General features: G+C 46.8%; 3 protein-coding genes across 6 annotated transcripts; 1 reads left to right on the plus strand and 2 right to left on the minus strand.

Annotated features, from left to right (window-relative positions):
- Nucleotides 1-802: 802 nt before the first annotated feature.
- LOC310701408 (cholinesterase-like) lies at nucleotides 803-10,182 on the minus strand. Of its 2 annotated transcripts, none has more exons than XM_083492216.1 (5): nucleotides 10,076-10,182; nucleotides 5,605-7,105; nucleotides 3,232-3,377; nucleotides 2,653-2,744; nucleotides 803-1,771 (listed from the first exon to the last, which is right to left on the minus strand). In XM_083492216.1, the coding sequence occupies exons 1-4, from the start codon at nucleotides 10,140-10,142 to the stop codon at nucleotides 2,671-2,673; spliced, it is 1,788 nt and encodes a 595-aa protein (XP_083348342.1). In that variant the 5' UTR covers nucleotides 10,143-10,182; the 3' UTR covers nucleotides 803-1,771; nucleotides 2,653-2,670. The 2 variants fall into 2 exon arrangements, with proteins under 2 accessions (XP_083348342.1, XP_083348343.1); XM_083492217.1 differs by lacking the exon at nucleotides 10,076-10,182 and adding an exon at nucleotides 8,981-9,133.
- A 1,104-nt stretch (nucleotides 10,183-11,286) lies between these two features.
- Nucleotides 11,287-18,453, minus strand: LOC310701514 (acetylcholinesterase-like). Its single transcript, XM_083492518.1, has 4 exons — nucleotides 18,305-18,453; nucleotides 14,747-16,208; nucleotides 13,144-13,283; nucleotides 11,287-11,602 (listed from the first exon to the last, which is right to left on the minus strand). Exons 1-4 carry the CDS (start codon nucleotides 18,315-18,317, stop codon nucleotides 11,562-11,564), a joined length of 1,656 nt encoding a protein of 551 aa, XP_083348644.1. The 5' UTR covers nucleotides 18,318-18,453; the 3' UTR covers nucleotides 11,287-11,561.
- A 1,056-nt stretch (nucleotides 18,454-19,509) lies between these two features.
- RPP21 (ribonuclease P subunit p21) lies at nucleotides 19,510-24,438 on the plus strand. 3 transcript variants are annotated; one of them, XM_083493561.1, is made up of 6 exons: nucleotides 19,510-19,892; nucleotides 20,510-20,623; nucleotides 21,415-21,515; nucleotides 22,034-22,116; nucleotides 22,918-23,064; nucleotides 23,801-24,438. In XM_083493561.1, exons 2-6 carry the CDS (start codon nucleotides 20,576-20,578, stop codon nucleotides 23,995-23,997), a joined length of 576 nt encoding a protein of 191 aa, XP_083349687.1. In that variant the 5' UTR covers nucleotides 19,510-19,892; nucleotides 20,510-20,575; the 3' UTR covers nucleotides 23,998-24,438. The 3 variants fall into 3 exon arrangements, with proteins under 3 accessions (XP_083349687.1, XP_083349686.1, XP_083349685.1); XM_083493560.1 differs by having other exon boundaries at nucleotides 19,800-19,948; XM_083493559.1 differs by having other exon boundaries at nucleotides 19,807-19,933.
- Nucleotides 24,439-26,090: the final 1,652 nt, after the last annotated feature.

Genomic DNA, 26,090 nt, shown 5'->3' on the forward strand with positions numbered 1-26,090 from the left:
TAGATTAAATGTCCTTGACTCTGCGATATTGTGGGGAAGGTACAGGGGAGTACCATACGCCCAGAGAACCTGTCATTGTGCCATGGGTGTGGTTGAGTCCACCGAACACATTCTCTTGACTTGCCCTTCTTATGCAGAGCTTAGACAAAATTTTATAGACCCACTCCTATGTCAATCTAGCTTCCTACCCGGAGAAAGCCAGGTTTTACACTTGCTGAATAACGTCACTAGAGCTATACCTTCCTTGGTGGCCAAATTTCTTTTTTTAGCTTTTAAGCGTCGCAAGACTATAATTGACTGTATTGATATGGGGCTATCTGTTTAGCCCATTTTAGTGTTGGCTAAGTTCTAAAATCTTCCTGGAGTTTTTAACTGTGTATTGACAAATGTACTTTTTCCTGACTGACGGTCGAATAAAAAGGTTGATGATGGTTGATATTTATCTGCTTGCATTTTGATGTGCTTTCAAACTGCTAGGTTGGCAGGAGCAGGGACCGAGCAACGGGAGCTCACCCTGTCGTGGGGATTCGAACAGCCGACCTTCCGATTGGGAAGCCCTAGGCTCTGTGGTTTAACCCACAGTGCCACCCGCGTCCCTGTTGGTGAGGCTACCCAATTCTTAATCACCTGACATCAGACATCATGGTGGTGGATGTGAAGTGTTTTCCTTTGCCTGCAACCACATGTCTTCTATGCAGACTCCCAATATTAAGTCCAAAAGGATTTCAGGATCTTTTTGCTAGAGTTATGGCATGAATATGTGTTAACCTTTTCCCCACAAGAAAACTCATACACAAGAGGAGCAAAGAAAGACTGGTTTATTGCATGAAATGAAAGTTTTAGAATATATGGATGCTGCTTCAGACAGCAAAATTACCCTATAGGCAAGCAGCAGCTCTTGCCACACCAACACACCTTGATTTAAAGAGTAAAAGAATCCCTAACTATTCCCAAAAGTCTACAGAAAGTGTGGGTGACAATATTTCCACAGAACTGACACTGAAAGTAAAGTAAGAAAGGGAAGAAGAGGGGCATCTGTGTCCTGAAGCAAAGCACGTTTTGGTTCCTTGAGGGTGTTGAGTTTATTACTGGAGTTTGGAGAGCTAGCTAACCATTGAAAATCAAGTGGCTTTGTACTCATTTTAGCCAATGCATCCTAAAGGAGAGGAAAGAGGTTGAGCAATTTCTTATAACACCGACATGGATTTGTTCTATTGTCTCTTTTCCACAAGTTCCTGTCTGCTTCCTATGTCATTTACTTTGTTCCGTTGGTTGGTGAAAGAATATAACCCTAGTGAGAAATGGCTAGACTGGTGGTCTTTGTTTTCTGAAGCCTGAAGGTTATCTTACTGTGAAAGAGGCATGGCATTGTGGTATTTATTATGATTATTATTTGGGGGGAACAGGTGGAAGAATGAAGTTGTTAGCTTTGAACTACAGAAATCAAACTATCACTCATCAGGACCAAAGCAAAAGTAACTTAAACTTTGCTAATATCAAAAGGAAATGTATATTAGATGTTTCAGGAATCTACATCTGCCAAAGATATTGAAACCCACTTCTCAAAGCAGCAGAACAGTTACTTTGCTAGAAGTTCAAAATTTCGCAGACACATTAAAAGGTGTGTTTTCAATTGGTTGTGAGTGTGTTAAGATCACAGGAAGCAGTGGGTCTTTATCAGCATGGAAGTCCCAGAATATCTTGTCAGGTTTTCTTCTAGGTCACTTGGTAATGATGCTTTATACTTGAGGGACACAAAGTCAAGCAACACCTGTTGAAAAGATGAGTGTGGTTTGGTCAGATTGCAAATATAGGCATGGATGAGAGAAATGCGTTTAGCCAAAAAAATGTGTGTGTTAGGCAAAATTTTAGACAAAAAAAAGTGTATTAGAATAAATTAGCACTATAATGCGGATGAATTTTCATGAGGACTTAAATATATATATATTGCAATTTGATGTGTAAATGTATTGTAAAGGCAAAGGTAAAGGACCCCTGGATGGTTAAGTCCTGTCGAATCAGACACATCTCCGCTTTCAGGCCAAGGGAACTGGCATTTGTCCGCAGACAGATTTTCTGGATCCTATGGCCAGCAGGACTAAACCACTTCTGGCGCAACGGGACACCGTGACGGAAAGCGCACAGAAACGCTGTTTACCTTCCCACCACAGCAGTACCTATTTATCTACTTGCACTAGCGTGCTTTCAAACTACTAGATTGGCAGGAGCTGGGACAGAGCAACGGGAGCTCACTCCGTCGTGGGGATTCAAACTGCCGACCTTCTGATCGGCAAGCCCAAGAGGCTTGGTGGTTTAGACCACAGCGCCACCCATATCTCAGCATGTGGAAATGTGGAGAGCTGAGGAAGATGGTAACAGGAGAAAGCACTCGCCTACTTCAGCTCCCTTTGGGCTGCAGCACAAAGCCTTCCTGATGTGGGGAAATGGACAGATGTTCATGTTTGCATTTAAAACATGGTTCGAGGCACAGGTTGCAGAAGAAGGCATTTTAGCTGTGGGCCATGCAAACCATTAAGCCGGATGACAGAGAGGGGAGAAAATGTCCTCCTCTCAACTGCTCAGTGTGGTCTACCCATTCATTCATCTTTCTATACTCCCCAGCTCCAACATTTCCTCTGTAGTCCTAATGACCTTTCATGGAGATGCCCTCTATTGGGTTGTGGATTCCTTTTCGCCGTCCTCCTCCTTCTTGTGTGAAGCAGCAGAATCCTCTTTCAATTTGTCTGTAGAAGAAGGAGAAGCAGAAAGAAAGAAAGCCAGAGAAAAGTTTGAATCTGGAAATGAGATATTGAAGACTCTGGAACAAGGGTCGCCGACCTATTTAGGCATATATCCACATCTGGATTTTGGAGTGAGTGCGCAGCTCTGGTTTCTTCTCATAGAAGTGAGAGAGGAAGTGGGAAAGAGTCTCAGTCTTCCAGCTTCCTCCTTCAGTTCTTGGCTTTTCACAGGACAAAAGGTAACCTCACTTACCATCTTATGGCCAAAGGATGGAGGGGTAGAGAGTACAGCCATGGGCACCCACGCCATTGCACCCATGGTCATCACATTGGCAATCCCTGTTCTAGAAGCCCAGGGCCAGTAGCATCTCCTTTCAGCTGTAGGTGATGCCAGTTACAGTACAGTCATTAGAAGCATTTGTCTTATGAGGTCTTAGCCCCCACCGCAGTCCACTCACACCCATACTGCAAGGCAAAGAACAGAGCTCACTTATCAGTGTATTGAAGAAAGTGCAGTGTTGCACAGGTGACCTGTCCACAACCGGGGTTGGCTCAGTGCTTAGGTGGAAGAAGTTCTGCTGTGTGGCATTGTAGAGCGGCCACTCTACCTCACCGGCAGCTGACCCTGTTGGTTTCCTGCAGAGGGTGTAAAACAAATATATAGCTCTAAACACCAATATACTGCTCTCCATCTTCCATCCAGGCAAAAGGCATTATCAGAGTTTGGGGATATATCCCAGTCAGGCAAAAAAACACTTGAGGAACAAAACAGAACCAGTGAGAGCTGGAGAATTCTGAAGGCCAGATATTCACAGGAACACATTTGGACCTCGTCAGATTTGCAGATGACACCAAACCAGGAGGGTTAGCTAATGCCACAGAAGACATGATCAGAATTCAAAATGACCTTGACAGATTGGAGAACTGGGCCCAAGCCAACAAAATGAATTTCAGCAGGGAGAAATGTAAGGTTCTGCACTTAGGCAGGAAGAACCAGATGCGCAAATATAAGATGGGGGACACCTGGCTTACTAGCAGTGCATGTGAAAAGGATCTAGGGGTCTTAGTGGACCGCAAGCTCAACATGAGTCAACAGCAGCACACAAAGAAAGGCTAATGCTATTCTAGGCTACATAAACAGAAGTATAGCGTCCAGCTCAAGGGAAGAAATAGTACCAATAGTATCTTAGTCAGACCACACCTGGGATACTGTGTCTAATTCTGGGCACCACAGTTTAAGAAGTTGGAGTGTGTGCAGAGGAGGGCAACCAAGATGATCAAGGGTTAGGAAGCCAAGTTTTATGAGGACCAGTTGAAAGAGCTGGGTATGTTTAGCCTGGAAAAGAGGAGACTGAGAGGAGAGATGAAAGCAAGCTCTCTTTTTTTCTTTCTTTTTTTTTTTGTTATTGATACACCAAAAAAGAAAAAAGAAAACCAAGACAAGAAATACAAACCAAACCACGATATAGACAATATTAGTTTCAAATCAATAAAACAAAAAGCGGTCCTTTGACTATAGACCCGACCTCCCGTCCATTCCTTATTTCAATTATCTGTTGCCAATACACGTTTTTGTCTTAAATTAACTAATTATTGATTTATCTAAGGTTTAAGATCTTTCTTAAATCTACTACTAAAGTTATTCAACGCTGCAACAGAGTTTAAACTACTCTGTAATTGTTAAACTACTGTAATTGTTTTTCAAATAAACTTTAAAGACCTCTCATTTTGAGATGAAGATAGCAAGCTCTTGTAAAGCGAGGCAGGGCTGGCTCAGGGAGAGTGGTGGGAGATGTGCGCCCCCCCCCCAAAAAAAAAAATTGTGCCTGAAGCGATTGCCCCAGCAACCCCCCCCCCACACACACACACATGCACAACCATATACAACACCTCTGCTTGAGAGGTTCTGGTCTCTCTTTCCTTGGAGGTTGCTAAACAGTGGTTGGATGGCCATCTGTCATGGATACTTTAGCTGAGATTCCTGCATTGCAGGGCGTTGAACTAAATGACCCTTAGGGTCGCTTCCAACTCTACAGTTCTATGATTCTATGATCTCATTGTACACTTCCCAAACCTGGTGATCTCCAAATATTCTCAGCTACAACTCCCACCAACTCCATGTTCAATAGGCATAATAGGAATGGCAGTCAAAAACATATTGGAGGGTATCAGGCTGGGGAAGGTAGCCTTTGTGGGAATGTTCTGGGGTGCAGGAGAGGCTATATTGTGAGATTATATCCTAATCCAACTTGTGCTAACAAGTTCCCAAAATATCAGCAGAGTTTATAGACATTCCCCTTTAAGTTCGCAACGGTAACGTCTGCACAGGTTCGCTAGAACCTCTATAATAATTACTCTGGTAATTTCCCCTTTGTTCCCTCTTAAAATACAAGACACGACACAGTATAAAAGAGTTTACTCACGTTCTGTTCACAATATGATCCCAGAAGGCAGACAGCTTTAAAAAGGTAAAATACACTCAGAATCTATCTTATAACAAGATAGTCCTTTCCTCCTCTCTTGGCTGAGAGCCAAGAGGGTATCCTTAGATGTTTCCTCATCAAAGGAAGATGGCAGAGAGAGGCAAGAGAGACAAGAGAGAGAATGGCTGCCTGCCCTGTGCTTTTATCATTTACCTGCACAGGTGAGGCCACACCCACCTCTGGTCACATGCGGAGGAAGTCCGTCCCCAGGAAGTTTACCTGCTTGCTGGACAGACATCCTTCCCCATGTACTAACATGTACACTCTAGGAATGTTGTCATTGACTGCTCCTGTGTTCTACATCCCACAGCTTTAAGGGTTGAAAGGGCTTGCCTTCTGTATAAAGGTGAAGGGCAAGCGAGGAAAAGGTCATGCCTTACCCACTTCTGGAAAACTCTGCCCAGTATCGCATCACCCTGCGGCTCAGATCAGCCTCCGCTTCTGTGTAAGTTTGATTGGCGGCCACAGCTTTCTCGAGGGTTCCAAACAAGTAAGGCAGCTCAGCATCATGGGGTGCCCCAACCCACTCAGGCCAAAAAGAGCCTGAGGTGTGGTGCTTGAAGTAGTAAGCGTACACAGGGCTCCCAACTTCTTCCAGCTTCTTAGAGAATTCATCCATTGGGCACGAAAAGAAGTAATCGCGAAAGGACTGTGACAAGGCCTTGTAATACTGGACTGGATCCTGGCCTTCCTTGCTGTACTCCAGGGCCACAGCCTGTGCAACTTCTTCCGTTGCATTTCGTATTGCCATCCGTATCCCTTTCAGAAGTAGCTCGTGAGTGAACTGGTGGCGCTCGATGCCAGGAAAACTAAACGGCATAAAGGTGTTCCCTTCGTCAGAGGTAAAACCAATGAGAACTGGCTTGACTTTGATGTGCCCAGGCTCCAGAAGCTTCTGAGGGTCATGAGGCAGGAAATCGCCGTCTGTTGTTGGTATGACAGGAAGATCGATAAGATATTTGCCTTTCTCAAAGAGGAGCATTTCCTGCGGAGAGAATTCTGTGGCATCTTTTGCCTGTAGGCAGCTCATCACAGCGCTGTCATCGCCATCAGCACAGCCCACCAGCTGGGCCATAGCGAGGGATTTTTGCTTGGCTTCCTCAGGACTCCCCCAAGCCCAGATGGCACTGGGAGATCCACTCTGAATCACAGCTTGAGCAAAAAGGGGCTGGCTGCCTGGTGAAAGGAGATGGAAACCCACTGCTGCTGCTCCAGCGCTGTGGCCAAATATGGTCACCCGAGTCGGATCTCCTCCAAAGGCGGCGGCATTCTCATGGACCCATCTCAGAGCCAGCTGTTGGTCTAGCAAGCCCATATTTCCTGGAGCTGCTGGTGGCATGGAGAGGAAGCCTAGCATCCCCAGGCGATAATTCAGGTTGACAACTATCACTCTCTCGGTAGAGGCTAAGGATTCTCCTTTGTACATGTCCAGGGAAGATGTCCCAGTGAAAAAACCCCCTCCGTGAATGAAAACAAGGACAGGGGTTGGTGTAGAGGGACGCGGGTGGGGAACCCAGATGTTGAGAAAGAGGCAGTCTTCTGACAGTGGCGTATTGGGTGCCCACACGTCTGCATCAGGGATGCCAGAAAAAATAGACTGGTGGCAAGAGTTGCCATAGCTGGTGGCTTCCAAGACTTGGCTCCATGGCTGATGTGGAAGGGCCTTCTGGAAACGCAATTCACCCACAGGGGGCTCAGCATAGGGGATACCCAAGTAAGCCGTCACAGAGCCGGAGCCAGCTGAAACATGCTTGCCCTTGATGGGGCCACTTTTGGTGACCACCACGGTGTCATCGTCAGGGGCAGAGCCAGAGGCAGGTGAAAAGAGGAGGAGAATGAAGATGTAGGGGAGCGAAGAGAGGATACCAGGCATTGCAGCAGCTAGAAGGAGATTTTAAAAGTTACATTCAATAAAAGGCAGGTCATTTCTCTCTCAGGGATCTGCTGCTCTGGCCTGCTCACATCAAGCCCTGCTCTGCGGTTCTTCCCCAAGGTCCCACAAGGGCAACACAGATCATGGACCTTGGATGCCTTCTGCAAACAAGCCATGAGCTCCCTCACTTAGCAACCTGGGCTGACTCAGCACCGGGCTCCATTTACATTGTTAGAAAGGTGGAAAATCAAACGAATTTAACACATTTTCTCCAGGTTTATGTGTTCCAAGGCTCAGCTATTCAGGAGGTTTGGGAGACCAGTTACTCTAGCCATTTCCTGCCCTATAGTCCATTTTTCTGTCTAGGAATCAAATTTAACCACTCATTTCTACATTCTTTATGTATGTCTATGTTCCTATTTCCCCCCTAAATTGCAGCAGGGATGCAAATATGCTTGGAAGTGCATCAGGGGGCGGTCATTAATTTAATCCTTTCACTGCAGATCAAGAGACCAATGAATATTGCAAGGTTTCAACTCCCCTTTTGGAAATGTCCTTTGGATTCCATAACTCTTAATATAACTTGTTTATATTGATAAAAGCTCCATTGAACGCAGTGAAACTTATCCCTGAGTAAGCATGCACAGGGATTGCCTTGTACATCTATCCACAAGTTTGAGTTCTGACTCTGTGTGTTCCCTTGATGCAGTTGCTGTTTTGCTTTCTCCAGTGTTCCCAATGTTTCTTAAAGCAACAGTTCTTTTTCCAGAACAAGGCTCTTTCCAGAAACAGAGGCTGATGGTGGGTAGGTAATAGAGAGCCTTCATTAACATTTTTCATCCAGCACTTATGTCACAGGGACATACTAGGCTGTCTGATGGCAAAATGCCCCTGGAAACTCAGCTGGACTTTTGAGTAAACGTACATAGATGAAAGCTGTACCTGTGCATAAACCACATTAATTCAATAGGACTTACTCCTGACTAGACATGGTTAGGATTGCAGCCTTTGCCATATCACAGGGATGTTGTTGGGACCCATTTCTTAGGAATGGAGGAGAAATTCTGTCTATCCAGTATGCATTTAAAGTTGAAACACAGCTATTCTGAATTTTGTGTCTGAATTTTGTGATACAGTTATCTAACCCAACAATGCTTACATAAATGGATGTATTAATGGAAAGTGGAAGGAAGAGTGAGGATCTTAGCGGAAATAGCATAAAAATGCATTATATTAGGCAAATTGTTTCCCCAAAAAATTGTTAATCAGTCAAAACTGCTTATAAAAATATATATATTATGATAAATTCCTACTATGCTGCTACTTAATTTCTATGGCAATGTCTTTATAAATGCAAATGGATGCAAAATGTGGAGAGCCGAATTTATGGTTGGAAAAATGAGAACCGGAGAGAGACTGATATGGACAGACTCACCATCCCTATTCAGAAGTAAGATCTTCTGGGATTGATGACACTTCCTTCCTAGTAAGTGTGATTGGGAGTGCAACCTAAATCACCCACCTGAAGCAAAATAATTCAAGAGCAAGTCACTAGACCTTTGGAAAACCTGCAAAGAGGGGAAGACTTCTGGGTCCTAAATGACAGAATGGGCATCACATCCCGCTTTCCCCTCTTTCTCACACCCATACCCCAAAGGCTTGGGTTAAAGCTATGTGTAGCTGTTGTAGTTCAGAGAAATAGCAGTCCAAGGAAAAGATCGGCCAGGGTTGCCTTAAATACAGGAATTGCACAGATTCCTGCAACAGACTTGAACAGTCAACCATTGACGTTGTTTCAGAATTAGATGCATGCAGGCCTAGGAAGTTTAAATCCAAACCAATTCTTCAAAAGCAAATGGGTTTTCCTAATTGTAAGGACTCACCTCCCGTCTCCTTCATGAGTTGTTTTCCACTCCTGATCCCAGCTCAGGCCAAAGGGGAGAACAAATTGCAGAAGGGACCAGTGTGTTCCCTGCAATGTTCACAAACAACCACCAGCGACAGAGGGTAACTGTACTAACTGAAAAGAGCATTGACCGCTCGGGCTCTGTCCAAAGAGTGGGAGGATGCTATAGATCGACAAGGTGGAAGTTCATGTCTTGGATCAAGCATATGGGGAAAGGGAGGCTTTGCTTTGCTACGGAGTGATAGAGCAGATTCCCAATCCTTGATATGCAACCTTGTGGCTTTGGGACAAGAAAAGTCCCTGTCTAAGGCTATCAGGGGAATGGTGACTATGCTGTCCCCCACATACACACACTAATGGGGGCAGTGGGACTCTGAATACCAGGTGGGGAGAGCATTATTGTGCTCAACTCCTACTTCGGGGCAACTGGTTGGCCCCAGTGAGAACAGGATGATGGACTAGATGGGCCTGGGGCTTGATCTGGAAGACTCGTGTGTTCACAAGAGTGTGTCTTAATTTATTTTAAATATTGTTGCATGCCACCCCAGTCTTGAAGCAGTGCAAGATTCCAGGAGTTTCAGGCACCGACCCAGAGTTTGCGTTTCCTTTTGGAAGTGAGGTCAAGCAGAGACTGTGGTGTCTTTATGATGTATGGTTTATTTACATGTACAGTGGTACCTCGGGTTAAGAACGTAATTCGTTCCAGAGGTCCGTTCTTAACCTGAAACGGTTCTTAACCTGAGGCGCGCTAATGGGGCCTCCTGCTGCCACTGCACCGCTGGTGCGTAATTTCTGTTCTTATCCTGGGGCAAAGTTCTTAACCTGGAGCAACCACTTCTTGGTTAGCGGAGTTTGTAACCCGAAGCATCTGTAACCTGAGGTACCACCGTATCATTAGAATCTTAGAATCATAGAACTGGAGAGTTAGAAGGGACACAACCTGAGCCTACGATGGAGGGGTTCACAGCATCAGCAGCCCAAAGCAGTCTTGATTCTCCTGTATCCACAGCCTTGCACTGACAAGGTGGAAATCCAGTGCTAGGATCAAAGGCGTTGGGAAACAGAGACTTACTTTGATGTGGAGTTTGAAGGGAGATCTGCAACCTCACAGTGCTCAGTAGAGAAGGGTTCCTGAACATATTTTGGTTCTTTATTTTAAATATTTTTATTCCACCTTTCCTATTGGCTTTTGGCGGTGTGTTAAGTAACATTAAAGCAAGCAATTGGCTGCTGGCCCCTGGGCTTGCTGGCCTTCCACCAAGTTGTGTCACAAGTTTATTTGTACTTACACTCTCACTTTTAAGAAAAAGAAGCAATGAGACCTGGGTAAATAAATGCTACTGCCCTGCTATCCATTGGATAGCTCAGTTGGTTAGAGCGTGGTGCTGATAACACCAAGGTCGCAGGTTCGATCCCCGCTTGGGACAATTGCGTATTCCTATATTGCAGGGGGTGGAACTAAGATGACCCTCAGGCTCCCTTCCAACTCTGCAACTCCATGATTCTATGAATCTGGGAAAGGCAATGATGGAGCTTCAGGAAGCCTCACTTCTGGTAACTCCATGGCACACAGCGATAATTGATGGGAGGAAATAGGGTTACAGTGGTACCTCGGGTTAAGTCCTTAATTCGTTCCGGAGGTCCGTTCTTAACCTGAAACTGTTCTTAACCTGAAGCACCACTTTAGCTAATGGGGCCTCCTGCTGCGGCCGCGCCACAACAGCACAATTTCTGTTCTCATCCTGAAGCAAAGTTCTTAACCTGAAGCACTATTTCTGGGTTAGTGGAGTGTGTAACCTGAAGCATATGTAACCTGAAGCGTATGTAACCTGCGGTACCACTGTATATCTGATTCAAGAGAGAGAAGCAGCTGAGGGAGGCTTGGCAGGAATTGCTCAGGGGGGACCAAGGAGTGCCTGGGTGCAAGAAGAATTCTGACACAGCCCTGAATGATCAAAAGGCGTCATGTGAAGTAAGAGGGAGAGTCCCCCAGCAGAGAGCAGGAGGAAATCCAAGCTGAGGAACAGGGAAGCAAGAGGCGGAAGTATTTGCAGAGAGTGAGTGAAGGGCAGGAGAAATCCCTGCATGAATCGGAGTGAAGATGTGGCCTGTAAATGGAGGGTTGTTTGTTTCGGAGTGTCTGTCTGAAAGAGGATCTGAGAAACAGGAAGATTAGGTGCAGGAATTGTAACTTCACTTCGCAATTTACTTTTTTCCCATTTTAACTGGAAAAATTGTTGGTGGAGGGATAATAAAAAGGAAATAATCACCAGACTCCAAAAGTTCTCAAAAGTTGCTGTTGGCTTCTTTTATTTGTTTGTGGCTGTGGAATCTTAGAGCAAAGGCTGAAATCATATTTTAAAGCTGTTGTTAATGACTGAATGCATCTGAAAACACTTCTTTCTCTCTCGTTTTTCTTTGAAAAGTGAGATCCTCAAGATATTCACACACAAAGTAAAATCGACCTGCCACATTGCTTGGCTGAGATTCGGGATAGTTGAAGAACGAGGATAGTTGCATTTTTAAGTGAAATCTACATCATCCATTTCCAGATACTTTTACCAATCAGAGTCACTTTCTTCATCCATCAGCTCAGAGTCTGGAAAACAGGAAGGCATGTTTGGGTAAAGGAAGCTGCAGTAGGAAAAATGCTGGGGTTGCAAATCATATTCCCATTTGCATTGCAGGGTCAGTTATTCCTGATATAGAGCCATTCTGAAACTAATGGAAAATTGGGGGGCACCTCTCCCCATACCAACCCTGAGATGGATAGGAGGGGGCGGGCTCTGCTTGTGCCTCCACCAATGAATGTTGCTCATTCTGCAGGGATAAAAATGAGAGTCTTTTCTGTGGTGGCACCTTAGTTATGGACACGCACACCCTCCCCTTGGAAGCATAACAACACTAACAGGTTTCTTGCGCTTGGTGAAACCCCATTTCTGACCTCTCTGCTTGGAGGACCTAAGAGGTTGTCTTAGGCTGTGTACATAGACCTACAATGTCAGGAAGTCTGGCCCAATAGGAGGTGACCTTAGAAAGCACCATCTGCATATGCAGGCAGGCAGAAATGAGGATGATATTTATATGCCGCCCATCTGACTGAGTTGCCCCAGCCACTCTGGGCGGCTCCCAGAAAAATATTAAAAACACAATAAAACATCAGCCATCAAAAACTTCCCTGAACAGGGATGCCTTCAGGTGTCTTCTAAAAGTCAAATAGTTGCTTATTTCCTTGACATCAGTTGGGATAGCATTTCATAGGGTGGGTGCCACTACCAAGAAGGCCCTCTGTCTGGTTCCCTGTAACCTCACTTCTCACAATGAGGGAACCGCCAGAAGGCCCTCGGCGCTGGACCTCAGTGTTTGGGCTGAACGATGGGGGTGGAGATGCTCCTTCAAGTATACTGGGCTGAGGTCGTTGAGGGCTTTAAAGGTCAGCACCAACACTTGTTGTGCTTGGAAGCGCAGCCTCGTCATAAAACAGATTATAACTTTTCCAGAAGAATACACTTTAGATCGGCAAATAAGACAGGGGTGGCATATGGGATGTAAAGGTAAAGGTAAAGGGACCCCTGAACATTAGGTCCAGTCGTGACCGACTCTGGGGTTGCGGCGCTCATCTCGCTTTATTGGCCGAGGGAGCTTCTGGGGCTTCCGGGTCACGTGGCCAGCATGACCAAGCCGCTTCTGGCAAACCAGAGCAACACACAGAAACGCCGTTTACCTTCCCACCGGAGCGGTACCTATTTATCTACTTGCACTTTGACGTGCTTTCGAACTGCTAGGTTGGCAGGAGCAGGGACCAAGCAATGGGAGCTCACCCCGTCGCGGGGATTCGAACCACCGACCTTCTGATCGGCAAGTCCTAGGCTCTGTGGTTTAACCCACAGCGCCACCCGCGTCCCTCATCATGGATGAGGCCATGTGTACAGCACCCCAAAGCAGCACTTGCATCCAACACTTGGTCACATTATCACGGAGTGTGCTGGTGCCTATCAAGTGACCGGCTGGCATGGATGCAGCAAGACAGTGTCACAGACAGATGCTCCCGAATTACATTGAACAGAAGGGTTATCTGACTGGGATGTGGTATCTTCCAACTCCCCCCACCCGCCGGCCCGAAACCGTGCTCTTCCTGACCCTTAAATCCTTCCGTGGCTAGCCACACCCAGAAGCCACAGTAACGGATGGGCAACACCTCCTCGGCCTGAGCTGGCTCTGTGGTAATGCGGAAGAAATTCTCTCCTGTGTAGACAGGCCATGCTCCATCATCAGGAGACCTGTGAGGGGAAGCAAACATCGCCAATCAGTAAAAGGAATAAGAATGAGATAAAAATCAAGTGCGGAAATGTAATAAAATTCCACTAGTTAAGTGCCACAATCAGCACAACCATGGAAGTTGCTCTGTGACAAAGTGCAAATGGGCGGGTCTTTCCTCAATCCCCTGTCACTCAGCTGCCGGGTAGGACGACGGTAGCCAGAGTTGTGTTTGAGGAGGTTGGAATCATAGAATCATAGAGTTGGAAGAGACCACCACAAGGGCCATCGAGTCCAACCCCCTGCCAAGCAGGAAACACCATCAGAGCACTCCTGACATATGGTTGTCAAGCCTCTGCTTAAAGACCTCCAAAGAAGGAGACTCCACCACACTCCTTGGCAGCCAATTCCACTGTCGAACACTGTCGAACAGGTTGGAAGCAGACTGGAAGCTGTAGACACAGGACTCAGCTACACAGCTGCAAATATAACGTTTTAAGTGTGTTTTAAGCGCATTATACAAATGTGCCACTAGATGGCAATGGTGAGCTTTAGGCAAATGCCATATATTTTTCAAGACGCCTTTTTAAGAAAGGTATTTTCACAGCGTTTTTTATAAGGATCTAGAGTCCACCACCGAGTCATGCTTGCTCTGTGCCTGCGAAGAAAGGAGAAGCTTGACCTTTTGAGGGGTGAATGCTGCAAGCCCCTCCATCTTGTGCTCGGGTTGTATAGGTTTATCCTAAAAACACCACAGTCGCTGCTGACCTTCACTCCAAAGAAACTGAATGCCACCATCTAAATCAACATGCACTGCTGCTCAAAAGCAAGGTCATGTTTAACTTTTTGCCAGTTTGCTTTTCCTGGTCTTGATAAGATAACATGGGATGTTTCAAAGAACTTAACAAACCCGTTTACGATCCGGCGATACTCTCAATACAACAACTCACAATAGTAAGTCCAGAGCTTTTTCAAAAATACGTAAATAAAACGATGACCCTTCCTTCCTCCTTATTTTCTGTTTTTAGAAGAAATGTTGATTTCCCCCCCCCCCTGCCCCACTTCTTTACTGTTGTAAGCCACTTTGGGTAACCTTTGCCTGGAAAAGTGGCGTATAAAATGTGGGGAGGGGAAAGCAAAGATTGTTGCTGTTCTGCCAATTCAGGCCATCACTGATTATGATAAGCAAAGCCAAGAAATTTGGGCTGCATGCACACTCTACATTTAGAGCACATCTCCTCCCCAACCCCAAAGAATCCTGGGAACTCTAGTTTGTTCAGGGCGCTGAGAACTGTAGCTTAAGTGAAGAGTAATCTGCGGTTCCCAGGATTCCTTGTGGGGGGGGTGCTTTGAATGTTCAGTACGTACGAAGTCTTGTTCTCAAAATGGGGAAGAGGAAGAGTGCCCAAATGGGGATCTTGCTATTCAAAGAGAACAAGGACCAGCTCTTCTGTTGCCGGTGCTAAAGACTGGAGGGATCACTTACCCGGTCCTTATAAACTGTCCCCAGTAGCTCATAACCCTTTGGCTCAGGGTCCCCTCAGCCTCTGTGTATCCTGACATAGACAGTGGGTCACCAAACAGAAAGGGCAGCTCAGCGCAATGGGGCACTCCAACCCAGTCGGAGACGGTTACAAAGGAGGGCTGGTGAGTGAAGGAGTAGGCAAATGCCAGGCTTTGGGCTTCTGCCACACGGGTGGCCACCACAGCCACAGGGCACAAGAAAAAGTAGTCTCCAGAAGCTTTGATCAAGGCGTTCCGATATCGTTCTTCCCCCTGCTCCTCCTGACTGTAGATGGTTGCTGCGGCTTTGATGATAACCTCAGGTGCCTCTGGGACCATCAGGCGGAGGCCTTCCAAGAGTTGCTCGTAGTTAATCAGGCTGTCGTTGTATAGGCTGAAACCAGGGGCATTTCCTGCGAGGAAGATGGTGCCTTCATCACGGGTGAAGCCGGTCAGGATGGGTTTGTCCAAGAATTGCCCAGCTTCCAGAAGTTTAGAAGGGGCATCCGGAAGGAATTCCCCATCGGTTGTGGGCACGAAAGGGAAATCCAACAAGGTTTTATGACTGAGGATAGGCAAGTCCTTCATCATCTCCCCTGGGTCTTTCTTCCGCAGGCATCGCACCACAGCCCTGTCATCACCCTCGGCGCAGCCCAAAAACCGGCCCAGGGTTCGCCCTCTGTTCATAGCCTCCTCAGGCCTCACCCAAGCCCAGGGGGAAATGGCGGCACCACTTTGTAAAGTGGCCTGGTCGAATAGAGCCTGGCTCGCCGGCGAGAGAAGGTGGAAACCAACCGAGGCGGCCCCGGCACTCTGACCGCCCAGGGTGAGCCGGGCTGGATCCCCTCCAAAGGCGGCCATGTTTTCCCTCAGCCAACTCAACGCCAGGTGTTGGTCCCACAAACCAGCGTTCCCCGGAGCCTCTGGGGGTAGCGAGAGGAATCCCAAGGCACCTAAGCGGTAGTTCATCGAAGCCACGATGATATTCTCAGTGGCAGCTAGGAAGCTCCTATCGACGGAGCCAGACCCGTTGAGAAAACCCCCTCCGTGGATCCAGACGAAGGCAGGAGCTGGCGCAGAGGGTCGGGGATGAGGCACCCAGACATTGAGGAAGAGGCAGTCTTCAGAGATGGTGGATTCCGAGTTTTGTTCCGCACGATAGCCGGGAAGTTCTATACCCCCTTGGTGGCAGGTATTGCCAAAGCTGATGGCACTCAGGGTGTGGTTCCAAGCCTGGTGAGGACGGGGTTTTTGAAAACGCAGCTCCCCCACAGGAGGTTCAGCATAGGGGATTCCCAAGAAAGCTGTCACCGCGCCAGAATCTGTCATGAGGCGTTTGCCACGGATGGGACCGCTGCTTGTGATCACCAGAACATCTTCCTCAGAGGCGGAACTGAGGCCCAGCAGGAACAGGCATGAAAATACTCGGCACAACATCATGGCAACTGAAAGGAATTAGTTGTTTATGTAACTTTTTTTTTTTAATGACTGCTTTAGACTGTTTATTGTTAACAGCTTAGAGGCCTTTTGTTCCAGAGTATATAAATCTTTTATTTTTATTTGGATGTGAAAAGCAACAATAACATACAGTGGCACCTTGGTTCTCAAACTTAATCCATTCCAGAAGTCTGTTCCAAAACCAAAGCGTTCCAAAACCAAGGCACACTTTCCCATAGAAAGTAATGCAAAATGGATTAATTCATTCCACACTTTCAAAAACAACTCCTAAAACAGCAATTTAACATGAATTTTACTAACGAGACCATTGATCCATAAAATGAAAGCTATAAACAATGTTCTGCAGTCAATCAATCAATCAATCAGTAGCTGAACTGGGTTCCACACTGTCACACACAAAAAGAGCCGCAAAAACAAAAATTCAAAATAAATAGCAAAACCAGACAGACCCAGCGTAACACTCTAAACAGAAGTGCGGCACTCAAAACGGAGCACATTCAACTTCCAAAAATTTAGCAAATCAGAACACTTACTTCTGGGTTTGCAGTGTTTGGGTTCCAACTTGTTTGAGTACTGAGAACTAAGGTACCACTGTATTGCAGGAAAATAACTTGCATCAAAGCAACAGACACAAACCAGCAAGTAGGCCGTTTGAAGAAGGAAACACAGAGCAATGAGCAGAAAAGGAACCAGATTATGCATCCTGAGAGCCATAAAGACAAGAAGGCATGAAGAGCTTAAATGCACAGGTGGCCGCAGGAAAAAGGAACAAACGTCTGTGAGAAAATTAACAAATATTTCCAAATGAAACAAGGGTAGCCAAATTGGTGGAGCATGTGACTCTGGATCTCAGAGTCGTGGGTCCGAGCCCCACATTGGGCAAAGGATTCCTGCATTGCTGGGGGTTGGATTAGATGACCCTCATGGTCCCTTCCAATTCTACAAGTCGATGTTTCTATGAAGGCCCACTTAACTGGAATGAGGACTGTACCGTAGCCTCAAATGTTACTTAATCCTTTCACCAGCAGGTGGCAGCAAAGTCCATCTGTTTAGCAGTACCCAGTGTGAGTTTTCTCAGGATGGTGCTGGCATCTGTCTGTCTCTCCTCTCCTCTAAAGATAAAGGTAAAGAGACCCCTGACCATTAGGTCCAGTCGTGGCCGACTCTGGGGTTGCGGTGCTCATCTCGCTTTATTGGCCGAGGGAGACGGCATACAGCTTCCAGGTCATGTGACCAGCATGACTAAGCCGCTGCTGGTGAACCAGAGCAGTGCATGGAAACGCCGTTTACCTTTCCGCCGGAGTGGTACCTATTTATCTACTTGCACTTCATGCTTTTGAACTGCTGGGTTGGCAGGAGCAGGGACCGAGCAACGGGAGCTCACCGCGTCACAGGGATTCGAACCACCGACCTTCTGATCAGCAAGTCCTAGGCTCTGTGGTTTAACCCACAGTGCCACCCGCGTCCCTCCTCTCCTCTAAAGGACTTCCCAAATGTTACAGCTGTAGCTGCTGAAAGCACATAGCAGTTGCCTTGGCTCCCTGCCCCTAACTACCCTAATACCTCCAACTTTTAAAAACAGATTTTCGGTGCATGCAAACCATCTATTCTGTTCAGAAGTTCAGCTGAAGGAGAGAGCCGGTGTTGTGTTGTGGTTAGAGAGTCAGACAAGGACCTGGGAAACCAGGGTTCAAAACCCTACCTGGCTATGAAACTCACTGGGTGACCTTAGGCCAGTCACAGTCTCCCAGCCTAAATGGCCTCACAGGGTTGTGGAGAGGATAGAAAGCTCTGGTGAAAGGCGTTGCCCTCCAAAGAGCTGCTATTTGCCCCAAGACCAAAAAAATTAAAACAAAACAAAATAAATCCCTAAATAACATTTTTTTTTCAGCTGCCAGAGTGGGCGAGAAAAACTATTGCAGGAGTGAGGGTTAAATCCCCCACTTCCTGAGTAGCTGCAGGGAGCCTTTAAAACAGGAGATCCAGTGATGGAGATCCAGTCAGGAATCTCCATCATCACCTCCTTTGTTTGGCCCTCAGCATTTAACCCTTCCTTGGGTGGTGGAGCAGAGGAGAGACTCACCTCTCTGAGCCATGATGAAGTTGTGGGTTTGTGGTTCTGAGCCAAATTCCCAGTTCGGTTTGGAAGCAGCCGGATTAGCAACAGGTCAGCTATTGTTGTCTCGGGAACAAGCGGGTAGTCTGTGGTTATGATGCTGGTGTCTCTTTGCCTCTTAGCCAGATGGCATATCTCTGTGGAGATACCATATCAGCTGTGCCCCAGTGGAACCCCAGAACGAAGGTCAAAAGCTTAGGAAAATATCCACCTCCTCTGATTAAAGTCTCTGGCAATATCTTGAGATGAAAGATCTTCATCTGACCTATGATCGCTGCATGCACATGGCACGCCGAGAGCACATCATTTCCCCCCAAAGAATCCTGGGGATCTCACGCAGCTACAATTCCCAGCACCCATAGAAAACTACAGTTCCCAGGATTCTTTGGGAGAAACCAAGTGCTTTAAATATATGGTAATTGCCCCATTATTAGGCTGCTAACACTGAGCACAAAGGCCCGTATAGTTAAAGCTATGGTTTTCCCAGTGGTGTTGTATGGAAGTGAGAGCTGGACCATAAAGAAGGCTGATCGCCAAAGAATTGATGCTTTTGAATTCTGGTGCTGGAGGAGACTCTTGAGAGTCCCATGGACTGCAAGAAGATCAAACCTCTCCATTCTGAAGGAAATCAGCCCTGAGGGCTCACTGGAAGGACAGATCCTGAAGCTGAGGCTCCAATACTTTGGCCAGCTCATGAGAAGACTCCCTGGAAAAGACCCTGATGTTGGGAAAGATGGAGGGCACAAGGAGAAGGGGACGACAGAGGACAAGATGGTTGGACAGTGTTCTCGAAGCTACCAGCATGAGTTTGACCAAACTGCGGGAAGCAGTGGAAGACAGGAGTGCCTGGCGTGCTCTGGTCCATGGGGTCACGAAGAGTCGGACACGACTAAACGACTAAACAACAACAACACTGAGCACAGAGTGCATTCCTCAGAACACATTGGTTTGGTGTCCTTAGGTATGGAGCTTGCTTGACGGTAAGAGACAAGTGGCCTATGGGGGGGGTCTGTACAACTTTTGAAGTTGCTTTGCAACTTTTCTGGTCCAGTGTTTACAACATTAACATCTGGAGGGCCCTGGCTCGATCGAATTGAGACATCCTTTTCAGGGGGACGTCACTTGTGTCTGGCTTGGCCATCCCACCTGCTTCTTCTTCCCACTCTGAAACCATTCCCTCCCATTTTGGCACTGGATTATGACAGAGTTCCCTGTCAGGAATCCAGAAGATCCACCACATCTAGCTTTGTCCTGAATCCATCCATCACCTGATCTTGTCCCACTCCAGGAATACTTCCCATGGGAAAGTCTCTGAGCAGCGTCCCTTAGCTGTTTATAACTTTTTAATGGTGCTTGCTGTTCCTGAGAGACCCTGTGCACACCTGGCGCCTCGACTCCCATTTGGTGCTTCGATGTTTGTTTGCATTAATCCACACTAGACTGAGAGCGGACTACATTTCCCAGATGCCTTTGCTGCATGAAACCAGGAAGAGGATGCACGCGGACGGCTTAGTTGGAGAAAGCGATTGATCCGGAGGCGTCTCTTTGTCCCTGCGTAAGATGTGCTGATGGAGTAACGATCTGGGGGTGCAAAAGGTAGGGTCTTTTTAGGTAAGTCCAGGAGAGAGAGAGCAGATTTCCACATAAAGGGGATTTAATAGATTATCACGCTGTATCTTATGCATGTTTATCTGGATCTTACTCACTCTGCGTTTCATGGCGCTTCCTGCAATTTATTTGCAGCACGGCTCAGTCCTGCCATCTGTTTTCATTGCCAGGGAATTTCCCTTTCACGTTGTGGCATCGAGAAAGAACTTGTTTTAAAATAAGAGGAGGGTGATTTTCCTTAACCGTTTGCTTTAAATAATAAGAATGCAAAAATAAATATACTCGCGCTTCTCCGAGTGTTTTCCACATTCACCACTCATATTTTTTATTTTAATTTTTACACATTTTCTCAGGTTACAACAAAGTATATTGGGTTCATAGTTTCACCCATTGATGCAATTGTTTTGATTTTTGGCTTATGAAGAAATAATCATACAATTAAGATCCAGCAAAAATAGAAGCTGAAGACATTGGAATAGCCCTGCGAGATTGCATGACGTAGGTTGCCGTTTGCTACAATCGCTGCCTTTTTTTCCTTTTTTAAAAAATCCCTGTTTACTGCAGGTTTGTCTTCTGTTGTGTCAGCACCATCACTTAAAAAAAATATTGTACCGATTCCCTGTGTCAGCCATGATAAAAGACAAAGAAGCATTTCAGAGGCTCAGCTTCCTCTACCAGGTAAGGGAGAGTGTTCCTTGTACACCAGTCGTATTTGCTAGCTACCACATTGTTCACAAAATACTGTACTTGCAGAATCCTCATCCTCTCTCTGGCACAACTGAAAGCCTCTACCCTAAACTGGCTAAAGTGGTGGTGGGAACAGTGAGCGGAGTTTATATAATAACAAAATGCAAACAGACTCCCTGGAAAAGACCCTGTTGTTGGGAAAGATGGAGGGCACAAGAAGACGGGGACGGCAGAGGACGAGATGGTTGGACAGTGTTCTCGAAGCGACCAGCATGAGTTTGACCAAACTGCGAGAGGCAGTGGAAGACTGGAGTGCCTGGCATGCTCTGGCCCATGGGGTCATGAAGAGTCGGACACAACTAAACAGCAACAACAAACAGTGTAGTTTGCAATGATTCAGTTAATTCTCAAGTGTATGCCAGACAAGCGCAATGCCCATCAATAACCGCTGCAGTCGGTGAAAATAGCACTATAGTTTTCACATAGCTAAGTAAATTAAAACCTGGAGTGGGACAAACTGCCTAACTATTTTATCCTTCTGCCACTGTAAGCTCTGGTCCATAGAAGCTTATGCTATGGTATACTTGGCTATAAGCTGCTGCAGGACCGTACTGTTTTTTCCATAAGAGACTTAATAAGTTATGGGTGCTGCCATTGGCAAGGACCTGTTGTGCAGGAACACCGTGCATTTATGGAATCTGCATGACCCCGAGTTTCTCGGTTGGGTGGGGGTGGGGGGTGATGCTGAGGATGTTCAACTTACTTCCATTCCCCCGCAACAGGCAGCGCATTGTGTCCTTCGGCAGAACCCAGAGAACCAGGAACTGGCTCGCTTTTATTGCCACACGCAGAACAGCATCAGCCGGCGGCTCGTGTTAAGACAGTGAGTGCCAGGACAGTAGTTAGGGGACCCAGATGCCCATGAACCCCAGCCACTGGCATTCACAGGCATCCTGCTTCTGATACAGGGACGCGGGTGGTGCTGTGGTCTAAACCACTGAGCCTCTTGGGCTTGCCAATCAGAAGGTCAGCAATTCGAATCCCCGCGACGGGGTGAGCTCCCTTTGCTCCATCCCAGCTCCTGCCAACCTAGCAATTCGAAAGCACACCAGTGCAAGTAGAAAAATAGGTACCACTGTGGTGGGAAGGTAAATGGCGTTTCCGTGCGCTCTGGCTTCTGTCACAGTGTCCTGTTGCGCCAGAAGCGGTTTAGTCACGCCGGCCACAGGACCCGGAATGCTGTCTGTGGACAAACACTGGCTCTCTCAGCCTGAAAGCGAGATGAGCACCACAACCCCATAGTCGCCTTTGACTGGACTTTACCACCCGGGGTCATTTACCTTTACTCAGTTGTCCAACACAACATTTGCTACTTAACCTTCATTTCCCTTTGTCTTGCAGGGATCCATCTGTGAAAAGAACCATCTGCAAATCTTGCTTCTCGCCTCTCGTCCCTGGAGTCAGCTCCACTGTGCGCCAGAGAAGTGAGTGGCTCTGTCTCTTGTTCTTCCTCCTCCTCCTCCTCCCCTCCTCTGTGCGGCTATGTGGGCTCTGTGCTTTGGAGAGACCTCTGGGTTTGGTGCAGAGGTTCCCCTCTTCACAAAGCCGAGAGTGGGCTGCACCAAGTTGGGAAGGCAGGAAGGACAAAACAAGGGAGGGTCTTTCCCCTTGAAAGATGTACGGGTGGCACTGTCCACAAACTAAATTACCCTGAGCATTCCCCCAGAATGGTGGTGAACCAGTTCACACATTCCTACTTGAAAGTGTAGCGTGGCCTCCCCCTGGTAAGGGGTGGAGCCTACGGATAATCACTAGGGCCAGATGGAAATTCGTGGAGGGCCACATTCAGCCCCCCAAGACTTGGGTTCCCTATAGCTGCTCTACAGGGAACCAGTGGCCCTCCAGATGTGGCTGAGGGCCATCTTCCATTATCCCTGTCCATTGGCCATGTCAACTGGGACTGATGGGATTCAACAACATCTGCAGGGTTCCCCATCCCTGCTTTTTGGGGATCCTCCTTTATTTCTTCTTCAGAGGAAGTAGAGACCGCTGGAGAATTAATATTTCTTCCTAACTTCCCTTTATGTACAGATTATTAGATTGAGAGATGGATTGTTGTGGTTGTGAGCGCAGAAACAAGTGAGGCTGGGCAAAGAAAAAGTGAGGGAACCGATGATATAGCTGAAAGTTTGGGAGGAAAGCTGGAAATATCAGGGCAGGGAAGGAGTCTGACCCACTGTTTTCCAGGCTTCCTTGACTCATTTGCTCCTCGCCTCTCTCACCAGAGCGCCGTCATCAGCGGTGGACCATTGTGCGTTGTCTCACCTGTGGCCTCACCAAGCGTTTCCTCAGCAACCCCAACTACAAGTTGTGGTCGGAGCAACCTGAGGCGTTGCTGGAGAATCAGACGCCCCCTAGTGAAGGAGCAAAAGGTGAGCGAAGATGTTAAGTGTTTTATTATTATTATTATTATTATTATTATTATTATTATTATTATTATTATATCCCTCCCCTTCGAGCTGAAAATTTCCAGGGTTGGTAGACAACATTTCATCAAATAATAGTGCAGTTTGTTCTAATACAAGACAGTAGTTGCCATAAAATTTTAAAACCAGCAAGCATTGTCATATTATTAAAACAACAAGTAACAAAACATGATAAGGAAGAGCAAAACAACCCATCGTTTAATCTGCCCTTTTCTGAAGCTGTTCCGGGGGGAGGGGGTCAGATGTATCTTCAGTGGCAGGGAGTTCCATATCCAGGGCACCATGGCAAGGAAGGCCGTGCCTTGGGCTGTCATACAGTGAAATGCACCTGTTGATGGAAGTATAGGAAACGCTTTTCCAGCTGATCTTAAGCCGGTGCTTAAGCCCCAATGCCTTCTCATAATTCTCTTGAATAAAGGGCTTGAGTTGTTGGGAAAATATGGTAGGGAAACGTTTGGAAAGTTTCCATACAAAGGGAAGGAATTTTGCACAGACAAAGAGGGGGCAGTTGTTGCAGTGGCGGCCATTTTAAGGGTCTTGGGGAAGTTGAAGGGGAGTAAAGATGTGGGCAGCAAAGGTTTGGAGGCCCAAACTAGGTGTGGAGAACGTAGCTGTGGAAAACATTTTTAGGCAGAAGCTTCAATTGAATCACCTTGGGCTGTTTTTCTTTCCTTGTGTCCAGCTTCAGGCCAGACCCCCAGCTCAGTGCAACAGCCCCCCAAGGCCTCCCGAGCAGAAAAGGCAACACCACCTGCAAGTTCTGGACCTCACAGCCGTGCCTCTGAGGAGACGACAGCAGGCACCAAATCTAAAGGGAAGAAGGGGCAACAGACTCTTCCCAGTCAGGCAGGCAACTGTGGCTTGGTAGCAAACGCATAAGCCCCAAGTCGGGGCAGAAGAGTCAAATGTGGTTAATACGATTATTGGCTGTGGAGAAAGGACCCTGGATTGTTTGGAAACTAAAATCTAACTGGCTAACCTGTGGGACTTGAATGGCTGAGGTGATTTGAGTTCAGTGATAACGGCCCTCTTTTATAGCGCAACTCGCTTTGAGGCACCCACAAGAGAGGGGCTGGAGCCCATAGCGGCCTAGTCAATACCACGGCCTGCATTTCTTTTCTCCCGCCATCTCCATAGCTTGAGGTTCATTTTCCACCTGGAGGGGTGTCTCCACTTAGGAATTGTTGGAGACCAGGAGATTTTGTTGAACTCCTTCCTGTTGGAACTTGAGGTGAAGCGATGATGGGGAAATAGCTTCCCATCCGATCTCATGTACTACGCCATGTAAAAACTTGGAAATAAAATTTTGTTTCAACAGGATCATTCTTGCATTGTGTTCCGAGTCATGCAGTGGCTTCACCCTCAAAGACCTAGTGATAAAGTAGACGCCACATATAAGATTTTGAAGATGGCTCTTTAATTGCAGGATGGCAACTATGACCAGCAGTATCATTCTCATATATATATATATATATTCCAATGCAATGTGTTTCACTCTCTTGAACCCAAGAGAGGGTCTTCTTGCTTCTAAAACTGCTTTGAAGCAGCCCATAAATGATACCATCAACCATGGTATCCTTCTGGAGTGACTCTCTGAACTAGGGGCGGGTGGCACCGCTTTGCGGTGGTTCCAGTCCTACTTGGATGGTCGTCCCCAGAGGGTGTTGCTTGGGGAATCCTTTTCAGCCCCATGGAACCTTCAATTTGGGGTTCCGCAGGGCTCATTCCTTTCCCCCATGTTGTTTAACATCTACATGACACCACTGGGTGGGATTATCCGGAGGTTCAAGCTGGCGTTCAATTTCACTGCTTTGCGGAATCACTGAACCCAAGTTAATTAGGTCTATTAATTTCAATAGGTTTACTCAGAGTAGAATTAACATTGAATACTGCCCCCACTTATGCCAGAATACTTTATGTGATGATAATTGTGGGGGAGAAGAAATAATTCTGGAGAAATGGTAGGGTGTGTGTATGGGTTGCTCAATGTTTCTGCTGTTCTCTCCCTTTGCACAATCTCCCTTTCCTTGGAAAGAGATGTTTTACCAAAATCAGCATCATCATTGTGGTCATCTTTGTAGTAGCGAGGATTAGGATTGCAGCCTAAATGTGTGTGTGTTGCTCAATTCCCCATTTACCATATTTTTCCTTGTACAGTGGTACCTCGGGTTACATACGCTTCAGGTTACATGTGCTTCAGGTTACAGACTCCGCTAACCCAGAAATAGTACCTCAGGTTAAGAACTTTGCTTCAGGATGAGAACAGAAATTGTGCAGCGCCAGGGGGAGGCCCCATTAGCTAAAGTGGTGCTTCAGGTTAAGAACAGTTTCAGGTTAAGAACGGACCTCCGGAATTAATTAAGTACGTAACCAGAGGTACCACTGTATTAGACACCCCCATGTATAAGATGAACCCCTATTTTGGGGGGACTAAAAATTAAGAAAATGGGGGGAGATTGCCAAGAGTTGTTAAGCTTTTTTTGCGGAGGAGGGAAGCAAAACACCCTACAGAGCACCACTTTCAATCGCACGTGTCCCTAAAGCAACCTACCGTCTGCCCAACCAGCAAAAGCAGACGCAAGGCACTCCCGATTGACACAGCACCAGCCAATACACAGCGGACGTTGCCGCAATCACCTGTCACCTGCCCAATCACCACTGACACTCTCCTGCTCGCTGCAACAACCAATCGCACATCCAATAAAAGGCACTACCCATGTATAAGGCAAACCACCACCACCCATTTTATACTTTATTTTTGGGTAAAAAAGGTTGTCTTATACACAGAAAAGTACGGTAATTTGGAGCAGGTGGTGTTAGCAACAACAGCACCATCATCGTAGTAGAAGCAGTGGAATTATGATTGCAACCTGTGCGTGTTGCTGAATGCTTTTGTTGTTGCATCATCACCACCCTAGCACGATATCGTCCTCTTTCAACTCAGCGTTGTCAAATGAACGTGTTGTTATCAT

The sequence above is a fragment of the Podarcis liolepis genome (genome assembly GCF_965112155.1).
Source record: "Podarcis liolepis genome assembly, chromosome: 2".
Classification (NCBI taxonomy): domain Eukaryota; kingdom Metazoa; phylum Chordata; class Lepidosauria; order Squamata; family Lacertidae; genus Podarcis; species Podarcis liolepis.